Source organism: Salvia splendens, chromosome 6 (genome assembly GCF_004379255.2).
Source record: "Salvia splendens isolate huo1 chromosome 6, SspV2, whole genome shotgun sequence".
NCBI classification, from domain to species: Eukaryota; Viridiplantae; Streptophyta; class Magnoliopsida; order Lamiales; family Lamiaceae; genus Salvia; species Salvia splendens.
Window position 1 is genome coordinate 16228446 of NC_056037.1, and position 22725 is coordinate 16251170.

General features: G+C 37.7%; 1 protein-coding gene, 1 long non-coding RNA gene and 1 pseudogene across 4 annotated transcripts; 2 read left to right on the forward strand and 1 right to left on the reverse strand.

Annotated features, from left to right (window-relative positions):
* Positions 1-1741: 1741 nt before the first annotated feature.
* On the forward strand, positions 1742-9360 carry LOC121809537 (ubiquitin carboxyl-terminal hydrolase 14-like). 3 transcript variants are annotated; one of them, XM_042210238.1, is made up of 20 exons: positions 1742-2003; positions 2420-2591; positions 3019-3131; positions 3216-3552; positions 4455-4549; positions 4755-4888; positions 4966-5022; positions 5138-5215; positions 5472-5526; positions 5605-5646; positions 5906-5986; positions 6353-6551; positions 6669-6726; positions 6804-6926; positions 7147-7235; positions 7339-7428; positions 8143-8301; positions 8397-8521; positions 8627-8750; positions 8939-9360. In XM_042210238.1, the coding sequence occupies exons 1-20, from the start codon at positions 1908-1910 to the stop codon at positions 9115-9117; spliced, it is 2406 nt and encodes an 801-aa protein (XP_042066172.1). In that variant the 5' UTR covers positions 1742-1907; the 3' UTR covers positions 9118-9360. The 3 variants fall into 3 exon arrangements, with proteins under 3 accessions (XP_042066172.1, XP_042066174.1, XP_042066173.1); XM_042210240.1 differs by lacking the exons at positions 8627-8750; positions 8939-9360 and having other exon boundaries at positions 8143-8275; XM_042210239.1 differs by lacking the exons at positions 1742-2003; positions 2420-2591 and having other exon boundaries at positions 3221-3552.
* A 964-nt stretch (positions 9361-10324) lies between these two features.
* LOC121807346 lies at positions 10325-11075 on the forward strand. The gene is made up of 3 exons (XR_006051806.1): positions 10325-10559; positions 10637-10694; positions 10822-11075. It is a non-coding gene; the product is annotated as an uncharacterized LOC121807346 (long non-coding RNA).
* On the reverse strand, positions 10825-21811 carry LOC121807345 (annotated as a pseudogene).
* Between the last annotated feature and the right edge of the window lie 914 nt (positions 21812-22725).

Here is a 22725-nt window from a genome sequence, read left to right on the forward strand (position 1 = left end):
ATATTATATTATAATATTATTATTATTTTTATTTATTTTAAATTTTAAATTAGGTTTAGTCTAATTGAGCATTTAGTATTAGCGTGAAAATAGATTTTTCATTTTTCGTATTATTATAGTGTCGTTATTGTGTTGTGTCATATATGTGTTTTATCGTCTCGTGTTGATCCGAAGTGGTTCGTGTCGTGTTCGTGTCTGAGGGTAGCCGGTCGTGTTCGTGTTTGGAGTTTTCTTAATGGGTCGTATTCGTGTTTGTTGTTATCGTGTCGTGTCGTTATCGTGTCGACACGATAATGACACAACACGCACGATTTGCCACCCCTAGTAATAGGCTAGCACTAGAACTAGCCGACGCCTAGCCCTTCCGAGAAAAAAACACCAAAAACAAGAACAAAATGAATTGAAGAAAAAAAACATAGAAAAAATGAAATGGGAACATGATATTTTAGAAAAAAATAAATAAAAGAGTAAAGGCCAAAATTGGTCCTGAACATATAGCCATTTTACGATTTTGGTCCTGCACATATGGACATTTGATCATTTTGGTCCTGCACATATGGAAATTTGATCATTTTGGTCCCCCGTCAACATTTTCGTTAAAAACTAACGGTCAACGTTATCTTTTGGATTTTTTGGTCCTGCACATATGGATATTTGATCATTTTGGTCCTGCACATATGGAATTTTGATCATTTTGGTCCTCCGTCAACATTTTCGTTAAAAACTAACGGTCAACGGCCGATTTTTGGCTAAAACAATGAGTTGGGTCGGGTCGTGTTTGGGTCGGGTTTGGGTTACACGTTAAGAAAAAAAATAATTATTTTTTATTAATTAAAAAATTATAAAACTTTAATTTTTAGTTATTTTTGTTGATTAAAAATATTATAACGACTAAAACATGATGTTATTATACGATTTAAACATGATATTACACAATAAAATAAAAAATTACCAAATTAAAATAATCATTTTTTAATCAAAATAATAAAATTAAAGTATATTAATATTAAATCTATATAATAAAATTAAATAATTAAAAAATTATTTTTAATAAAATCTAAGCATAATATTTTCTTCAAATTCAAGAAAAAATTAATTAAAAAATACTATACTTTAATTTTATTAATTAAAAAATATTAATTAATTTTTTAAGAATATTATCCTTAGATTTTAACGAAAATATTATGCTTCGATTTTAAGAAAATATTATTTTTTTCTTAACGTGTAACCCAAACCCGACCCAAACACGACCCGACCCAACCCATTGTTTTAGTCAAAAATCGGCCGTTGACCGTTAGTTTTTAACGAAAATGTTGACGGAGGACCAAAATGATCAAAATTCCATATGTGCAGGACCAAAATGATCAAATGTCCATATGTGGAGGACCAAAAAATCCAAAAGATAATGTTGACCGTTAGTTTTTAACGGAAATATTGACGGAGGACCAAACTGATCAAATGTCCATATGTGCAGGACCAAAAAATCCAAAAGATAATGTTTAGGACCAAAATCGTAAAATGGCTATATGTTCAGGACCAATTTTGGCCTTTACTCTAAATAAAAATAAAAAATCGTCTAACAGACTAATTCTAGGGCGTTGGTTTTTCATCCGTCCCTTTAGCCTAATGCAATAGCGGACTAACCGAACCGAACGCCGGTGGCTAGGACGTCGTGGGCTAGTCTGGTCTAGGGATCACTTCTTTTTAGTTTGAAATTTGAATAGAGATGACCTTCCGAACACGCCATAAAAGCTTCGCCTTTGTTTTCACTTCTCTTTCTCACTCCCCCAAGACTAAGGGCAACCAGCATACACACCTCTACACATACATATATTCTTAAACACGTCGATTTTTTCTATCGCTCTTAAACCATCGGCTGCGGCAAAATTGTACAAAAAGAAAAAGTGATGGAGCTGCTCCGATCAAATCTCTCTCGGGTTCGAATTCCGGAACCGACCAATCGCATCTACAAGCAGGAATGCTGCATTTCATTTGATACTCCGGTATGTTTTTACTGTGTTTTCTTTCACGCTATAATTTTAAATTTGGATATGCTTATCAATGTGTGCTATGCAGTGGGAACTAGTTTGTTCCTCTATCGCTATTGTTTTTCTATTGGCATACTATTGATTTCGGACTGTGATTTCTTGTGTACTGAATTAGGGTTTATGAGAGATTTTGGGGAATGGGAAATTTTAAATTAAGAGGACGAAACATAGTTCTTGTGTTTGTTGTTTTCTTGACTAATTGGCATAGGCTTTAAATTTCACAGTGCTTCACTTGTGAATTTAGAATTTAACTTTGTGTGAAGATGCCGAGTTACGAAAACGCGGTGCTGTTTGCCTTTTGTGCGTTGCCCTGCGACTAATATTGTACGACTTCACTGTGTAAAGATGATTTTCGTGTATATGTTTTGCAGAGATCAGAAGGTGGACTGTTTGTAGATATGAATTCATTTCTTGCGTTCGGCAAGGAGTTTGTTGCTTGGAATTACAAGAAGAGCGGAAATCCTGTTTATCTGCACATCAAAGAAACAAAAAAGGCAGTTTCTGAAGACAGACCATCAAAGAAACCAACACTTCTAGCGATAGGTACTGATTCTACTGAATAAATTATGTGTTAGTTGGAGACCTTTCGTATTAGGTGTTCTTAACTTCTTATAACAGTTCATCAACAAATTTATAACCTAATTTTTCCTTTATAGCTTCCAATAGATTTAGTAGTTGTTCTCTTTTAGACCGAGTGATTGATATGTAGCTTGCAATAAATTTAATACTACTGAATAAACTCAGTTTGTTTGTTAGCGGGCTTACTATGATCTGACCATTTAGAATGTTTTGTCATGGGTTTTGGGAATTCCTCTTACTCTATTCTTAACCTTTTCATTGACCTTGTCAGATGCATCAAATGATTTTTTAGTGGGCTTCTTGTTCTTATATTCTGTTTTCATGGAGAATTTCTTGTGCACCTGTGTGTTATTTGAAAATGTTTTGTGCTAATATGCTTTCTGGTTTGCAGGTGTTGAAGGAGGATTTGACAACAATGACCCAGAATATGAACAGAGCTATGAAATAGTCGTTCTACCTGATTATGTCAACCTTCCCTTTCCATCTGTAGATTTGCCAGAAAAGGTCTGTTCTTTTTCCTTTCTAATAGTGACTGAATTATATTATAATAAGAGTAGATAAGTGAAGTTTAATTTGTTGAACTCACAGCTCAGATTAGCAGTTGACGCTGTTATTATGAATGTCGGTGCTGAAAAGAAAGAACAAGTTGCTGTATGGACTGCTGATAGGAAACATGTTAGTAAACATGCAATGGAATTAAAACAGCTTGACAATGGGGTGATTGTTCCTCCATCCGGTTGGAAGTGTGAAAAATGTGACAAAACTGAAAATCTTTGGTTGAACTTAACTGATGGATCAACCCATTGTGGTAGAAGAAATTGGGATGGAACTGGGGGCAATGACCATGCAGTTAATCATTACAATGCAACTGGGTATCCTCTTGCTGTGAAGCTTGGAACTATAACTGCTGATTTAGAGGCCGCAGGTAATGCCTGCATTCTCATCATCATCTACCTCCTGGCAATTAGTCGTTCTTTTGTCTCTTGCTACTATGATGGAAACTGAGAGTGATTATTTTCCTGAGAGTTTAATATATTCGGTAACATTTTAAGCTTGAACGACCGGCTTCCCACTGAAATGTGTGTGTGTGTATGAAGACTATGATAGATGAGGATAATTGTATTTAATTTGTTGTATGCTAATGTGATGGTAAAGCAAAACAGATGCAGCCGTTAAGTCCGTCTATTTGTTTCTTCTGTAGCTACTCGTATAGGGTTAGCTCTTTGATTTATTCATCTATTATTTCTTAAATCTTTATGTCAGTTTCCAATGATCCAATGATATTTTTTTTTGCATGATTGGCATCATTGGTAGTGTAACACATAGACATAAGTTTGGTTTCCTTGACTTATTTTATTTAATTCTGCCCTGGATACAAAAATTGTTCTTGTTTTATGTCTGATAGCCTGATAGGAGTTGTACTTTCCTGGTATCAGCCGTATATTACAATGAAAACTGAAAAGATTGTTTGACACCCTATTGCATCCACTAACAATAAATAACTCACTCCAGATAAAGTTTTAGTATCCTCACTTAATAACACTGAAAAGACTGACAACAACATTGTGAAAATTAAGGAGGGTGGTCCAATTCCTAGAAATCCATCCATCACTTCATTTTCTCCAATGAAACATCCAATAACATCTTTATGGTTTGCGTTTTTCCTGTGCTCTATCTAATAGATTCTCTGAAAACAATCTTGAGATTCTCGACAGAACGACTAAGAAATAAAACAAGCCTCATGGCTACTGCATGAGTGACAACCAATTTAATATCTTCATTAACTTTTTCCTGCATAATCATGAAATTCAAACTTTGGCAGCTCAGACGTTTACTCTTATGCGGAAGATGAAAGTGTTGTGGACCCACTTCTTGCACAGCATCTGCAACATTTTGGCATAGACTTTTCATCCTTGCAAAAGGTAAAAGGCAGGAAGTTTGATGCATATTTAAAATTTTGATGTATTTTGCTTGTGTTTACATTTCATGGATAACCACAGGCTATGGATATAGCTTATTTGTCGTCATTGTCTGATAATTTCCCATTCCTAAGCACCATTTTTCCTTTATATATTGTTTAAATTGTCATACCTTAACAAACCATTGAATTGGTGTGAAATTGTTTAGACTGAAATGACAACTGCTGAGAGAGAACTTGATCAGAACACCAATTTCGACTGGAACCGCATTCAAGAGAGTGGGCAAGAAGTTGAACCACTCTTTGGACCGGGTTATACTGGACTCGTGAATCTTGGCAACAGGTTCCGTCTTTCTGTTGTATAAAGCATTGCAATCTTATTATTCTGCCACACTGTTTCCTAATATATTTACTTTGCAGTTGTTACTTGGCTGCAACTATGCAGGTTGTATTCTCCACGCGTGGCTTCTGTTCAAGGTCAGTTATTTCACTTTTGACTTTGATCTGGAGTTGAATATTGGCTGCAGTTCAGCTACTGTTCTCATTATTCTAGCTCTAAAGGTTCCACCTTTCGTTTGGATTCATTTTCTAGATACTATCTGAACCAAAGTTTGGAAGAAGCTTTTGGATCAGCTCCAGCGGATCCAACTGTAGACTTAAATACCCAACTGTAAGTGTCTTTTTAATATTAATTGTATCCAATAATAAGTGTTTTCTGTGACAATATGGAGTAGTTAGTTTTGCAAGAATTGAAAGAATTGTTGTAGCACAACTGTACTAATGCGATGTGTGTTTTTCATGTGTTAGTGGTTATTACCAGTCTATTTTTATAACTCTTATATTTTTTAAGAGAGAGAGAGAGTTGTAAGTGTATTAATTAGTGCCACTTCCAATGCTCATTGGTTGATATATCCCAATATATGCAGCACAAAGTTAGCACATGGGTTGCTTTCTGGAAAATATTCTATTCCAGCTACCAAGGTATGCTCGGTGCATTTTGATTGGTGCTCCTGTATTCCTTTATCTGCTTATGCTGATAGCCTTGTTTTTTCCCCACAGAAAGACGATACAGGAGATTCAGCACATACTGCATTGACGGATGTAAGCCCATCATTGTTTTTGTATCAACTTATATGTCATTGGAAGTAGAGATGATGAGTATGATGATGTGCAAGAGATATTGTCATAAAAATATAAAATGTGACCAGAAACAGAGCGAGCAATATTTTATCGTGTTAGTAAGATAATTTGCAATGTTGAATTTGAGTAAAATTATATATTGCGTTAAGTTGTCCACTATACTGTTTCCTCAATATGCTTGCCGGCCCTTTTCTGAGTGTTGACTGCCTTCAATTTTCAGAAACAAGAAGGAATTCCCCCTCGTATGTTCAAGTCTGTAATTGCTGCAAATCATCCTGAATTTTCTACTATGCGGCAACAGGTATGTTTAAAGCTTGGATTGTTAATAAGTCATGAGGTTTGAGTTTTTAGACATAAGGTGCATAACTTATTAGGTTTGTGTTATTTGATTTTTCTGTTTCCCACCTTTTATATGTTTAGTGTGTGGTTGTTCGCCAATCTTCATTTTTAATTTCTTTGCGAACTTGTAGCTCCAGCCTAGTAAAATGGCGACCTAAGCATACAATATAGTGACTTACGTGTCTGTTGTGTCTCCTGTAATACCTTATACTGCTCTATGCTGCAGCTTAGGTATGGTATAGCTGATTCTAGGAATTCGTTAAAATATGTTCACTTCCTATCCTGTATATTCCATATAAAAATGGTTATTGACAAGTGGTTTATGTAGGATGCTTTGGAATTCTTCCTACATCTTATTGACCAAGTTGAGAGGATTAACACCGGGAATCAGGTCTCCGATCCTTCAAGAAGTTTCAAGTTTGGTGTTGAAGAGCGGCTGCAATGCTCATCAGGAAAAGTTGCTTATAACAAAAGATGTGACTACATTCTGTCTCTAAACATTCCACTCCATAAAGCTACAAACAAAAGTGAGTTTGGTTCGCCTTCGTAGATCACTTCATTATTGCAACTTACAAGAATAAGATAATGATGCAGGATGTAACTATTGTATCTCTGGTTTTTGCACAATTCTTTACTTGTTTCAGAAGAGTTGGAAGATTTCAAAAGGTTAAAAGATGAGAAGGATGCAAAGGGCGAAGAACTGTAAGTTGACCCCTTCTATTTTTGTGGTCTTTGTTTGATTCCATCCCTTATCTTACTTAATATGTCTTTTGCAACAGTTCTTCAGATGAAATTGTTCGACCAAGGGTACCTTTGATGGACTGTTTGGATTGCTTTGCTGCTCCTGAAGAGTTGCATGATTTCTACAGTACTGCATTAAAAGCCAAGACAACTGCAATCAAGTGAGTGTTCTCCTCCTTACATTATCATTTTACTGGGAAAATACTGAATCAAACTTTCTAGAGTCTTCATTCTGCCCTCAGCATTCCTACTCTTCCTTGCCTTGATGCATAGAAGGTTGTATAGCACTTGCACTGAAAAAAATTTAGAACTAAACAGGCTATGCTGAATATGTGTTTTGTCCTTGTTTGCTACATCTAGCTAATGTAGTTGTCTTTGCAGAAGTGTAGGTCTGACTTCATTTCCCGATTATTTGGTATTGCATATGAGAAAATTCGTCTTGGAGGAGGGCTGGGTCCCCAAAAAACTTGGTAAGTACTCTGCTACATTACATATTTGCATTATTTCATAACCAATTTATAGGAATTGTCTATGATGATACTTACTACTTGCATCTTTTCTTCCTCCCTGTAGATGTCTACATAGATGTTCCTGATACTATAGACATCAGTGCTATGCGCAGTAAAGGTCTTCAACCTGGGGAGGAATTATTACCTGATGCTGGTATGCATCATTGTTGGTTTCATTTTCTAATTCTCTCTGATTGATCTTGAAGGTGAAATACATTGGAGTGTTTTCATGATTATTCACTTAAGATGATTTATATATGTAAATGGTGCATAATATTTATCACTGCACCTCTTTTATTTTGTCAAGCAATTGCGTCTGGTCCCTTTCAGTGATTTCTACATCTCATCTTCATGGTATTGATAATTAATATTTCCAATGGAAGTTAAAGCTTGATTTTCTACCTTATAGGCAATAATTTAGGTACATGTCCTAGTTCTAGTTTTATTCATTTAGATTCCTTATAATTCTGTATGAAGATACTATGAGCTGTAAATAAAGTAAGAAATAAAATTATCCTTTTTCTATGAGATTTGGGCCTCACTCGTTTAGATGAACTAAACCCTTTCATCCAGTTCATTTCCCCAATCTTAGTCCCATACCTGCCATAATATATCTTTCAGATCACCATCATGGGATACATACAACTTAATACTTCAAACTTTGTTATTGGTTATGGATAGTTTCTAAAAGTGGAACCATGCCATTATGTTGCTGACTGGTACTATATCATATTACATGGTTTAGCATGCTATTATATCTCAATGATAGCTCCAAATTAGTTTCTGTCGGCCAGGCTGGCTATCTATTGACCTCTCTCCACTCATGTGAGCTTATGTTTGCTATTTTTGTTCTCTTTATTATGTTCAGGTGCTGAGGATGATGTGATAAGGGCTAATGAGGACATTGTGAACCAACTGTTGTCAATGGGATTTCAAAATCTTCATTGTCAAAAAGCTGCTATTAATACCATGAACGCTGGAGTGGAAGAAGCAATGAATTGGTTACTTAACCATATGAATGATCCAGGCATTCTCATCTTATGATTAGCCTTGCGAAGCTGATGTCATTTATAATTCTTTTGTTAGTGGCTACATCCTCTTTTGACAATTTCTTCCCCCCAGGTATTGATGAGCCTATCACTAAATCACAAAAGGGTGCTTCACATGTTGTTGATCAATCAAAAGTTGAGACTTTGATATCATTTGGGTTTGAGGAAGAAGTTGCTCGTAAAGCTCTACAGGCATCGGTAAAAAACTAGTTAACGGACATTGAAATTTTAAGTCTTTATTAGAACTTGCCTGTCGACTGAAATGCGATATTGACCAGTAATAGATTATTCTGTTATTTACAGGATGGTGATATTGAGAAGGCTACTGAATGGATTTTTAATCCGCCTTCTGATGCGTCAAATATGGACAGTACACCTAGTAGCAGTGGAAATGTGGTTGATGCAGCTATGTCAGATGGACAAGGAAGTCAGTTATTTTCATTCATTTCACTAATTTGTTTGTGTTCTGTTACCGCCACCATTTTCCTACTAGGATTAGATTCCTGTTCTGCTAGTTCTCAATTTCCTTTTGCTAGCTTTAAATGCAGTAATTTGCAGTTACATTATATTTCTATTCTAGCAGTTTGTTTTAATGCTTCTGTATTACCTCTTCAGGATACCGAGTCATCGGATTGGTGAGCCACATTGGTACATCTACACATTGTGGGCATTATGTTGCCTACATCCGCAAAGATGGCAGGTGGGTGATTTTCAACGATGACAAAGTTGGGGCATCGAAGAATCCACCAATCGACATGGGTTACTTGTACTTTTTTGAGAGGATTGATGGCTGAGTTACTATAATACACTCTGCTGCTGTTGTTGCTGGATTATTAGTGTCTTTTGGCCATGCTTATCATTGCCTCGACGAATTTGAAGGTGTAGAACTAGTGTTATACCTTTTTTTTTTTTTTTTTGTTCTGTGGTTCTGTTATCATCCTACTTTGTTCCTATTTTCACTCGGTAACAATGGAGGCACAGACATGGCTGTTTCTTTCCGATAAAATCTTAGATTGATTTGCTTACATTTCAACTAATTAACCTCAATATGATTGGCATCTGCCACTTTAGTAAATTAAGACAATTTTGATGTTCCCAAAATTTAGTCTTTGATGGATAAGAACTCCTTTGTGGCCAACTTACAAAGGCTAGAGTGAGATCTCCTTGTCTATGTCAGATTTTTCTCTTTCAACTACGTACAAGGTTATGCTTAAGAACAAGGTTATTTAAAGTAAATAACCAATTTTTCTACAATTTTCCTATTAAGTGTTTAATAGTGTTCATTTGTTTCATTACTATCATTTTACATATTTTATTGATATTTTTGGAACCCTCATGACCCATTTAATTTGTTTTGTAATACAGGAATGTTAAAATAATATATCATTGAATATTTCAATATATGTAAAATAAAACTTAGGAGCTCCTGCAATTATATTTTTTATATCTTGGTGTTGTGTTTTACTATTGAACTAAATATGTTCAGAGTGTATCTTAACTTTGTTAACCTAATTTAATTATAATTATTAAAATAAAATACATATTTGTTTATATATGAGAACTTTATTTATAATAGAGATCTAACAATGTTGTAATTAACATGCCTGTTCATATTACTTTATTTAAAAACTTATTTAATTTTAGTTATTAAACAATTTAAAATTAAAGCGAATAAAATAAAATGGACTGTGCAGATGTGAAACTAGTATAAAAATAAATGCCAAGTGGATTAGCCTATATTTTCGAATGATTTGACAGAAGATATCCAGTTCAACCAACCTAATCCTGTTTTCAAGCGTTGAATTCCCAAATACTGCAAAATAAATGTCAAGTGGAACATGTTAAATGCCTGAATGTAGTACATGCCTGTTTTAGTACAAAAGAACTATATGCAGTAAAATGAATAGTACAAATGTACAATGTTGATACAACTTGTACTTTGTGAAAAGCACACTATATTAACAACATTTTTAGGGCTGAATTCAGAGAGAAACTGCAGGAAACAAGATCTGAGGGGTTAAAAACCTCATTGAGTGCAGCGTTGATGACATCGTCCATCCATGTCTCTCCGGATGCCGTTTCATTGACGCTACACTCAATAATGTTTTTAATTCTTAAAGCACTTCAAACAAGCAGATTCACATTCTTACTTCTATGCTATATACTGTATTTCCTATCGATTTTCCCCTGTTTATTGGATTTGTTAGTTTCTGCTATTCCTTGCACTCAAGCTCCGGTACAGAGAAACCAGACAAACTGCTCTAACTTAATGACTACATTCAATCTCACTGAACCTATTTTATCTGTCTATAGGTACCAATCACCACTGTTCCTACTTAGAAAATGCAGCAACATATCCTCGAATCAACCGGTAATACAGAGTGCTGAAACATAGTTTGGTTTTAGGAATCAGTTCAGCTTATTTTCACTCCCTCTCAGTATCCTTTAATAAGTCAGTAATCTCTTATTCGATTGTTAAATTTGTTTCTTGTTGACAGCATCTATGGGGCAATTACTCCTTCGATTGTATAGGCGAGAGAATCCACCAAATCGACTTTGAAAAGCAATTCTTGCAAAGCTTGTAAAGAATCATACGCTGATCAAGTTTCTGCTGCCAGCCCTGCAGCAAAAGTTCAAGGAGAAGAGTACTGAATTACGGCATACACCACATTATATTTTGTATGTTTCTTTCATTGTGCATATATAAATATTCAAAATATTTCAAACTTCATTACAGTACACACGAAATATCATGCTGCAACTACTCTTGTTCTTGTATGGAAGCAGTTTCTTTTCTTAGGCAGCAAAAATAAAAATCAAACGGGAGACATTTTAAACACTAGAAAAGTTAAATTGCATATTAACTATACGTATATTCATCCTTCTAACATTAACTTACCTGTTTGAAGTGGCTTGGGAGGTTCCCATATGTTAGGATTCGCACACACAAGGCTTTCACACACTCAATAAGATCACACACACACTCACTGTTGTATGAGATCACACAATGCAGAAAACACAGAAAACTGGAAAACTCTTTATTGATTAAACTCTACTCTAAACTACATACACGGTGAGCTATTTAAGCTCTATAATCAAGTAGCAACTGCTACTAACTAACTACAAGAAGAATCAAGAAAGCAAGAAGAATAACCGCTACATCTCAGCTAACTAACTGCTGCTCCAACGGCTAGTTCGGCTAGGTTGCTTCTTCCTTCTCGGTTTAAGACCGAACTCCTTCCTCGGCTCAAGACCGAACTCCTTCTCGGCTTACAACCGAACTCTTCCTTCTCGGCTCATTCCAGCTCAACGCCGAGCTTCCTTACCGAGCTTCCTTACCGCTGAGCTTACCGACTTCTGCCTTCTTCTTCTCGGCTAGTTCCAGGCTAGTTCCAGCTCGGTAAGCCGAGCTTACCGAACTCCTTTCTAGCCGAGCTTCTTCCAACTGAAATGAGCACTCCATTATTACAATTCTCCACCTGAGGGCTCATCTCAGTTCTTGCACAAACATTGATCAATTTCTTGCAATGATCAAACTTGTCTCTACCTAGAGACTTTGTTAGCATGTCAGCCGGATTGTGCAGGGTGTTAATCTTAATCACCTTCACTCTCCCCTTTTCAACTGTATTCAGCTTGGATTTGTCCACCAAAATCCATGTTTTGTTCTTGAGTAAAGACTCTATTTCCTCATTCATGGCTTCAATCCATCTTTCTCTATCTTTGCTCTGCATAGCTTCTTTATATGTGAGTGGATCTGCACCATCAATACCTTCAGCTGCACACAGAGCATAATACACAACATCAGAGAACTTTGTTGGTGGCCTTGTTTCTCTTCTAACTCTGTCCCTTGCAAGCTGATAGTCTCTGATAGAGTCTGATATAGACTCACCAGCCTGGTTGCCCTGAGTTGGAGCCTCTTCTTTATCTGAATCAGACTCACTCCCTGAGTCAATAACTCCACCTGCTCCTAGGCCAACCCCCACAGGCTCCACCTTGAAGAAATCACCCTCATCTTCACTGGAGTCCAGCTTATCTTTCAGGTATGGCATCTGATCCTCCAAGAACACCACATCCCTACTCACCAAGACCTTCTGCTTACCGGGCTCAATACACCAGAGCCTATACCCCTTAACACCCCTCTGATACCCCAGCAAGATACATTTCAGAGCCCTAGCTTCAAGCTTACTTTGCCTAGCATGAGCATAGGCCACACACCCAAACACCTTGTATTTTGAGTAGTCACTATGAGCTCCATACCACATGTAATCAGGAGTTTCAGATTTCAGGGCAGTAGATGGGCATTTATTGATGAGATAGGCTGCTGTATACACAGCCTCACCCCAGAATCTGCTGCTCAAACCAGACCCAAGAAGTAGGCACCTCACCCTCTCTAGGATTGTCCTATTCATCCTCTCCACAACACCATTTTGCTGAGGATTACCAGGAACAGTCCGGTGCCTCTTCATACCCTTCTCTTTACAAAACAGATCAAACTCAGCAGACAAGAACTCTAGGCCATTGTCTGTCCTTAAGCATTTAACACTTCTACCCTTCTCTAGCTCAACCTCCTTACACCATATTTTGAACTTTGTGAGTGTTTCAGATTTTTCTTTAAGAATATATACCCACAACTTCCTTGTATAGTCATCAATGATAGCTAGATAATACTTTCCTCCACCAATTGAACACACCGGTGAAGGCCCCCAAAGATCACTATGTATGTAGTCTAAAGGGGCTGTAGAAGAGTGAATACCTGTAGGATAGGGTGCCTTCTTAGCCTTTCCAAGTATACATTGCTCACAGGGGTCCATTTTGTTGAAATCTCCAGAGATCAGACCCTTCTTGATGAGTTCTTTCAAGCTTCCTTCGGCTGGGTGGCCCAATCTCTTGTGCCATAGCATTATGGAATCATCTGACACTGCATTGCTTTCTCCATCAACAGCCTTAGCCTTCAGATAATAGAGAATATGCTCTCTGTCAGCCTCCATCATCACTGCATCTCCAGATTTCACAAACAATTTTCCTTGACTCATCAATATGGTGAACCCTTTCTGCTCCAGCATTCCCAATGAAATGAGGTTCCTCTTCACTTCTGGAATATACCTCACCCCAGTTAGGATCTTTATAGAGCCATCTTGTAGGCTTAGCTTTACCTTCCCTATTCCTTTGATCTGACAAATGTGATTATTACCAAGAACAACCGTACCCGATGCTTCTTGAAGATCATGAAACCAGCTTCTATTGGGGCACATATGGAAGCTGCACCCCGAGTCCATTATCCACCTATGACTGACCCCACTATCACTGATATTCATGAGTTGAGCCGGGGGATCAGCACTCTCCACACAATCAGATTGATTGTGTCCCTCAGAGGCCATCTTTCTCTTCCATGCATGACAATCTTTCTTCAAATGTCCAGGTTTCTTGCACCAATAGCAAGCTCTGGTTTCCTTCTGAGCATCAGAACTTGAGGGTTTAGGGCCCTCAAACTTCTTCTTGAAGTTCTGCTTCTTGAACTTCTTCACATTCAAGGCCTCTGCAGCTTGAACATTGGAGCTTGCAGAGCCTCTGTTGGCTGTCTTCTGGAGTTCTTTGGCCATCAAGGCTGAATAGACTTCTGCATAGGTGATAGGTTTATCTCTTCCATAGATAATTGCATCACTTAGCTGGTCATACGAGCTAGGCAAGGCATTCAAGGTGAGAATGGCCTTATCCTCATCTGAGATCTTGACATCAACAGATCCCAGGTCATCAATGATCTTGTTGAACTCCTCTAGCTGCTCAATGATGGACCTATCTCCAGAGAAACTATAGGCATACAGCCTCTTCTTGAGATACAGCCGGTTAGCCAAGGATTTGGCCAAGTAAACTTCATCTAACTTGTCCAAGATCTCCACCGCAGTCTTGGCTTCTTGAACTTCCCTCAAGACCTTATCTCCAAGGCACAGAATCACTGCAGAATGTGCCTTGAGCTGCATTTCCTCCATCTTTGCCTGAGCTTTTTCATCAAGCACTGGAGCCTTTCCTTTCTCCTCTGGTTTTGCAAGAACTGCCGCCAAGCCTTGTTGAATTAAAACCGCCTTCATCTTCATCTTCCACAGGCCATAATCATTCTTGCCTGTGAACTTTTCTGCATCAAGCCTTGCTGCCATCTCTGAAACCGTTTGATCCTCTGCAAATCAGTTTCAATATCCCTTTCCCACAGACGGCGCCACTTGTTAGGATTCGCACACACAAGGCTTTCACACACTCAATAAGATCACACACACACTCACTGTTGTATGAGATCACACAATGCAGAAAACACACACACTCACACTTTGAGTATTGAAGATGATAATCTTGGAGAGAAAACTGGAAAACTCTTTATTGATTAAACTCTACTCTAAACTACATACACGATGAGCTATTTAAGCTCTATAATCAAGTAGCAACTGCTACTAACTAACTACAAGAAGAATCAAGAAAGCAAGAAGAATAACCGCTACATCTCAGCTAACTAACTGCTGCTCCAACGGCTAGTTCGGCTAGGTTGCTTCTTCCTTCTCGGTTTAAGACCGAACTCCTTCCTCGGCTCAAGACCGAACTCCTTCTCGGCTTACAACCGAACTCTTCCTTCTCGGCTCATTCCAGCTCAACGCCGAGCTTCCTTACCGAGCTTCCTTACCGAGCTTCCTTACCGCTGAGCTTACCGACTTCTGCCTTCTTCTTCTCGGCTAGTTCCAGGCTAGTTCCAGCTCGGTAAGCCGAGCTTACCGAACTCCTTTCTAGCCGAGCTTCTTCCAACTGAAATGAGCACTCCATTATTACACCATACTTAATAAGTTCAGGTTTTTGTATTCATAAATATTAGTGATACGGGATTAATTGCCTACGAATCACAAAATTTGGTAAATTTCATCATTTGTTATTGTAACATGTCATAAATTAAGCAATTACAACACTAATTTTCAGTTTTCAACAATCAAGACATCAATCAAATTTCTAGTAAATGGTAATATGAAAGTTTGTAGTGTAAGAGAAAACTAATGAAACATAATAATTGTAACAATAGAAGTAACATGTAAGAGAACACATATCTTGAATCTGAGTGAATACAGCTTGTTCAGTTTGAATTCTTTGTACCAACTTTATATAACATGATGATAGGAATTTGGAGGAGATGGAGTTCTCCTGTGATTCCGGTACCGAGGAGGAACAGGAACATGTCGGGGTTGAGGATTATTCTTCCTGGAAGACACGGCACTACTGCGGTAGTGACTTTCATGTCTGGATGAGGAGGGAGAATCCACCGTTTTCGTCTCCGGCTTTTGGCCCTTTTGCAGGAAAATTAAGAACTCTTCCTGCTTCTCGGCCAAAAACAACTTGACAGCCTCGTTCAAATCGGGCTGCTGGGAAGACTCGGTGCGATGAGTCTTTGAGCGGCTTGTTCCTTCTCCGTGAGAACTGGAAGTAGATTTCTCCCGAGGCTGTTTTCCAGACCTGCGGGCTGGACTAGCTTCCTCATGGTTATCACGAACGGTATTATGGGTGTTACGTGATCTGGTATGCATTTTTTTTTTTTTTTTTTTGGGGTGGAAAAAGGGTCAAAAATTCGCTTTATCACAAATTTGGTTCTCTGTTTCCCACAGACGGCGCCAGTGATGGTTGGACGAATTTTTGATAGTAATAAACGCGGGTAAAAAAAATATAGATCACGACACAAGGAATTACGTGGTTCGATTTACTGAGGTAAATCTACGTCCACGGGAAGAAAGGAGGGCAAGATTGTATTGCTTGATCTGGTTTACAGCTTACAAATACAGACTTGCTATATGATATTTGATATCTAGAGAGCTTTTTTCCCCTAGTCTATCTGATCTAAGTTCTATTTATACATTGAATTAAGATCGTGGCTTGCATCACCACTAACTAGGTCGTGGATGTCGTGGAGGTCATGAGATCCTGCATGGGTCCACTATCTCTTTGTTTGGTCCGCTATCCTGCATGAGATCCTGCATGAGTTGACACCACTAAATAGATCGTGTAGTGGAGGTCGTGGAGGTTCTGCATGAGTCCACTATCTCCCAGTTCGGTCGAATACTGAGACCGAACTGCTGAACTATTGCCGAGCAGCTTTTGCCGATCTGAGAGTAGAGCTTGATTGGTCGGCTTTTACCGAGCTGTAGGCTGGGGCTGAACTCTTTGGTAATGCCGAACTGATACTCTTCCTTGGGCTTTGGGCTGATGGGCCGTCACTGCTATTGGGCTTGTTTAGTACGTACCCCATCAGAATTGTCAATATCTTTTCTAAATTACCATTTCCCTCTAAAACTATAGAAGCTTCTATGCGTGGACAGTCATGGTTGTTTGGTTTGATCATCCAATCCAATTTGTTTACATCAAACAATTAATAACAAGAAATGACACAACATATCATAGTTTTAATAGGGCTTATTGCGCCTTCGACCAGCTCCCAGCAAAAAGGAAAGGAGAGGAATTAATTAATAGGAGTACATCATGTAGCAAATTTACAAATTCAGTTTCACAACATTAACTCCGACTGGACTTGACATGATATTACATCATTTCACTTGTTTAAAAATATATTTAGATGCATTAAATGAATATGAACCCATAACAGCATGGAGGAAGATTTTGCTCTTTGAACCCATGAAAGTTAAAGACATCAGAGGAGCAACAATACATCGAATATTGGAAGGTATGCAACACATAAATGGCCACAAATTTAGACAGAACTCAGAATGTACCTCCAACACCATGGTGGTTACAATCACAGTGCAAATATGACCATCAATATTATATTGACTTTGTGACGCCAAACTTGTTCGAGCATGAGTTGCATGCAATCAGCTGGATGAAGCAAATCCTCTTCGTCTGATTCTGATCCATATTTTGAAAGTATTGTCCACTTCCTATCCATATCAGAAACTCTTATGATTTCATTCGTTCACCAAAAGAACTTTTAGATATGTACTCTCCTACTGAACTATAAGCACACAATGAAATAAATCTAAAACTAGCATTGAATGGCTAACAGATAGCGCCATAGCGGGGAGGAAGCTTTTCAGGGTAATTCCAGTCTCAACCATGATTTGGTTATAGGAATAGTGGTGATTGAGACATAAAAAAAACTTCTTTAAGAATCCTTCAATGAGCTTCAACTTTGTTAAGTTGGATGTGATTCCCATGCTAGTAAATATAAAAATTAACAGGCAGCTTGAATTTCTAACCAGTATCTCATAATAGCAGGCAATAGAGGAACTCAATAAAGATTCTGAAGTACATATGCTTCAAAAACTGAACGACCAATGCTAGTGGTAGGAACAGAACAGACTTTATGCATTTATGTCAGTTAATTGTCAAAGTATACTACTATAACTTAAGCAGCAGCATAGTTTAATAGGATCATCAACATTGAGCAAAACTATAAAAAAACACTCCCTCCGTCCATGAAGAGTGTGGTGCGGGAGGGAGGACACGGGTTTTGAGAAAAATATTGAGAGATGTAATTTAAGTGGAGATGCTATTGTTTTGTGTGTTAGTGGCATTATGACGCACTAAGTAAGTAAAAGTAAGCCGTAGGAGTTTTGTAAATATTGATGTGAAATGAATGAGGGCAACGATTTAAGGTTACGACAAAAACTGAAACACCAAACTCTTTGTGGGAAGGAGTATCTCATATTTTGTAGTCCTTTGTATTGCACCCAACTCGTGTGCCTTGGGAAATCCACCAGCGGAATTGACATAGATTTCCATGATGTCATTTTCACTGGACTTAAAAGTCCTAGCAGAACTCAATCTTAATTGAAAACAAGCAAAATTAGGTTGGCAACACACCGTGATGAATGCCTCCGGATATGGGCAGCTCTGTTTGTTAGATAACCTCAGAGTGCACTCAGCAGCACAACGACCATCACAAAGTGCCACAGCCTTGAAGAATTCCACTAAATTTTCTCGGTCCTTTTTAGAAAGTTCAGCAGTCATGCCTACGTCAAGGAAAATAACATTGGGGTCTTGGTTTAAACAAATACTTCGCTGAGATTATGCTTGGCAATTCCCGGACAAGAATGTTTCCGGGATGCATGTCTGCATGGATGAACTTGTCCACCTGAAGTTAAAAAATTAATATAATTAGTTCAGTTACTAGACCAGTGCGCAATGTGAACAAATTTATTACCTAAGAGACATTCCAATAGCAACTATAGTAAAACAAGAACTTATAGTAACTTTCCATGATTAAGAGTTATTTGCATACAAACTACGACATCATGACTTCAGTTCTGTAGAAAAAATTATAAAGCAGCTTGTAATGACTACTACACTATTGACACTTGAATAGGAGCATAACTCGTATATGGTAAACATCAGGATCACTTATCAATTAACTATTTCAGATATGGCATTACATCAACAGGAGCAGTGTTTTGATGGTCAAAGCAACACCAAATGAGTTTCATACATTAGGAGCTCATACCAAGAGCATCTTTAGGAGGGCATGAGTTCCAATATGAGCAAGGGCAGTTTTAATGTGTTCTTGTCCTTCATGCTTGTCCACATAATGTAAGATACTTTCCCCATGTTCATAAGTTTCCACCAAAACAGCTGGATGTACCAGAGGATAAAGAGGTTTCGGGAAGGAGACGTCCTTCCAGTGCCGGAAATTGTAGATAAATCGACTCAAGTTGGCTGCCTCCCTTGCAAGATCAACTTGGGACATCATGAAAGCAGCAAATTGTTTAATGCTTTCATCTAGTCTCAACCACCTCAATGTAGGGATAACTTTGAAACTTTTGCAAATAAATTAATCAATACAAAGTCTCTTTGGATTACTTCACCAACACCTGGATGTCTAACTTTTACAGCAACAAGCATAGGCTTAACTTGTTGTCGAGGATATTTGAATTTCAAGGTTGCGGGTTTTTTTTTTTTTTTTAAGAATAGAACTTAGATTCCTTGTTTGTAATAAACTTTTTTTTATTCCGTGTTTGGGAGAGACGCATGACCCTCGTGCGTCTCTTTTTAATGAGACGCATGACGATTATGCGTCTTTATGGGAGAAGCATGAGGGACACGCGTCTCTCAATTTTTTCGAATTTTTTTTAACGACGCAGGGAGAGACGCATGAGGCTCATGCGTCTCCAAATTCATACACTGCTACTCAAGGTCTATGAGGAATGATTGCTATTTGGAGAGAGAAAAAGATTTTTAGAGCATCCACAATAGCGCCTAGCGCACCGCCTAGCCGAGCGCCGGCGCTAGGCCGTGCGCTAGGCGGTCTATTGCAGCCGCCCAGCGATTTTCGCGAAAAAAAACCGCCTAGCGCTCGGCGGTTCCGTTGCGGTAGGCGGTGCGCTAGGCGATCCGCTAGGCGCTATTGCAGCGTCCGGATCACCTAGCGCACCGCTTAGAGCGAATTTTTAATTTTTTTTTTGTTTCCGAAACACTATATATACGCGACTTGCCCGTCATTTTCATTTGCGGAGGACTGCACGGCAGTAGTTTTTTTTGTTAATTATGTAATTTTTTTTAATTAATGTACTTTTTAAATTTTAATAATATTATTGAATTTTCTCGTATCGTAAATTAAATTGCGTATTTTGTGTGATTGTTAATTATTTATTTTATATAATTTTGAGTGATGTGGCTATTGATGTGGCTGGGCTATTTATGATGTGGCTAGGCTATGGCTGAGCTATTTATGATGTGGCAGGAGGATTTTTAGTGTTGATAATGTGGCAGGAGGAGTTTGTGAGTAGATTATGGCTGAGCTATTGCTGAGCTATTTCTATTGTGGATGACCTTACATAGCATACTTTGGCAGACTTTGTTGACTTCATATTGGCAGACTTTGTTGACAATATGACCCATTGAATCTTATTTACTCAAGAAGTATTAACAACAAAATTTGTAAAAAACTGTAGGAGTACTAACAAATTTAGTAAATTCACAAATAATAACCCAACCCCAATTGATTATGTAAGTAAGATATGTTACGTCGTTTGGTAGCACCAATAAACAAAAATATAAGCCCATTCAATGTTAAAAACAAATATTATCATAGTAATTAAAAGTACTCCCTCAATTCCTAAAAATTTATCATTTATTTTCATTTTTATCCGTCCCTAAAAATTTGTCACATTTCACAATATTATTTTCGGTATTCATTTTTATCCGTCCCTAAAAATTTGTCACATTTCACAATATTATTTTTGGTATTAGACCCCACATTCCACTAACTCATTCTCACTCTCATTTTATTATAAAACAAATATAAGCTGATTACCAAATTTTTTTATTAACCATGATGTATTTCATAATTTTCTTATAAAAAAGCAAATTATGTCTTTGCCTGGATGTTACAATTGCATTAATTTTTTTATAAAAAAATATTACTCTATTAAACACATATTATAGTTCTTTTAATTAAATAGAAGTAATTTCGTATTAATAAAATTCCTGCTCTTATCTAGAAGTTATGTTCTTTATTAATAAAAGTGGTATTTTATTTTATTAATTTAGTTTTTTTTATTTGTTTCAGTATTATTCTTCCGAAATTCGAAACTTCCCACTTTTTGATTAATTCCGAAATTCGAAACTCCGTTTTTATCATTTTGGCAGACTTTGTTGACAATATGGGCTTCTCCTTGTAAATAAGATTCAATGGGTCTATGAGGAATGATTACTAAGATTTTTACATAGCAGACTTTGGCAGACTTTGTTTACAGTGTACGTATTTAGACTCACGCGTCTATCCCTAAGAATGCGTCGTTAAAAAAAATTCACCGTAAAGACGCATAATTGTCATGCGTTTCATTAAAAGGAGACGCATGAGAGTCATACGTCTCTCCCAAAGGCGGAATAAAAAAAAGTCCAGTACACTCGAGGAATGACAATGGTGGTTTAGAAAAAAAAAAGAAAAAACCCCAAGGTAGCTTGATGAACTTGAGCTACACTGCCGGATGCCAAAGGTTCCACATCAAATTTATCAAAAATCTCAGTCAGCCTGCGGCCAAATGCCTTCTCGACAGCCTTTTTCGTGTACGCAAAGCTATGCGCCGGTGCGTTGCTGTGAAGTTCAGCAAGCTCTTGGCATAGATCACTTGGGAACAGATCAGGTCTTGCTGCAGCCCATTGGCCCCATTTGATAAATGCTGGGCCAGCCTTCTCCAATGTTACCCGGACAATACGAAGCCATGACCTTCTGAACTCCATGCCAAGAGAATCAGCAAAAGGAGCCATTACCATGCAAGGAGAAAACAAAATTGCCTAGTATATTGCTCTCAGAACTAGTACCAGTCCCTCTAAAAGAGAAAATATAAATGAAGTTACTGAAACATGCCCACCTTGTGCATGTGTGTAGAGAGAGTCTTTTATAGGGAAGTATTCAGCATGTGCTAAACTTGTTTTGTTCCATGTTACCTCTCCAATAACGAAGGCCAGAATACCAGGAGCTACCAGGTTCGACCGAGACAAAGCAAGACTCATTGCACGTGCTATCCTACTTATGGGTGGCAACATTGTTCCACTATAAGAATACGTTTGGAAAAGCCTTCACCATGCAATTTGGGCACGGTACGAAAGTCTGCAGCTTGTAGACGATAAATCTATAGTTTTGTACCCCTTATTCTTCCACAATATGTGCTTGATCTCTTGAAACATATGTGACGGAAACCCTCCCCGGGAAGCATTGCAGTGTGAGTAAAATATGTTGGTACTATACCATAATCCAACCGGGGATTTTCCCCGACAATGATTTATCTCACAACATCGAGACCTAGGTCTTGGTACAATGCATTTTGCAACCCGCCTCAAACTGCAGAGTGGAAAAGCACAACAATTTTCAAATACATGAAATTACAGTGAGGTGTCATTTACATTTCAAAAGGCTAAGTGCAATTGTCCGTGACAGAATCAAGCTACGTAGAAGAAGCAGAAACTAATCATCAAACCAATTGTATCTAAATTGCACTCCATTTGAACCTTGATTGCCTGATTGGTATAGCGTATTTCTTTAACCAACAAACTAGTTCCATGGAAATCAAGTTAACAACCGATTTTAATTTTAATTTTTTTGAAAAGAAGGAAGAAAAATCGAACATCTGTTGTATGAACAATAGATTAAAAACGTAAATAGATTAACCTGCTCTTTGAGTTCATTTGGAACAACTCCAAGCTCATACCAAACGAGAAAATAATCAATCAAGAAGGAAAAAAGGGCCAATATGCCCTAACACATACGCCTGAGGTAAGCGAGGAGAAATTACCTCGAAACAGCCATGGAAATCGAGGAGAGAGCTAGTGAGGCACTTTGTAGTCAATTCGATGACAAATTCATTACACAAAAGTCGTCTCCGACGAAGTTCCCGTGGAAATCAGGCAAGTGGAATGGATGCCGGAGT

Bases quoted from the DNA above. Each gene is read 5' to 3' on its own strand.
- LOC121809537 (XM_042210238.1), top strand. From the start codon at position 1,908: ATGGAGCTGCTCCGATCAAATCTCTCTCGGGTTCGAATTCCGGAACCG. The intron at 5,527-5,604 runs GTATGCTCGGTG...TTTTCCCCACAG, and splicing joins ATTCTATTCCAGCTACCAAG to AAAGACGATACAGGAGATTC. The intron at 7,429-8,142 runs GTATGCATCATT...TATTATGTTCAG, and splicing joins GGAATTATTACCTGATGCTG to GTGCTGAGGATGATGTGATA.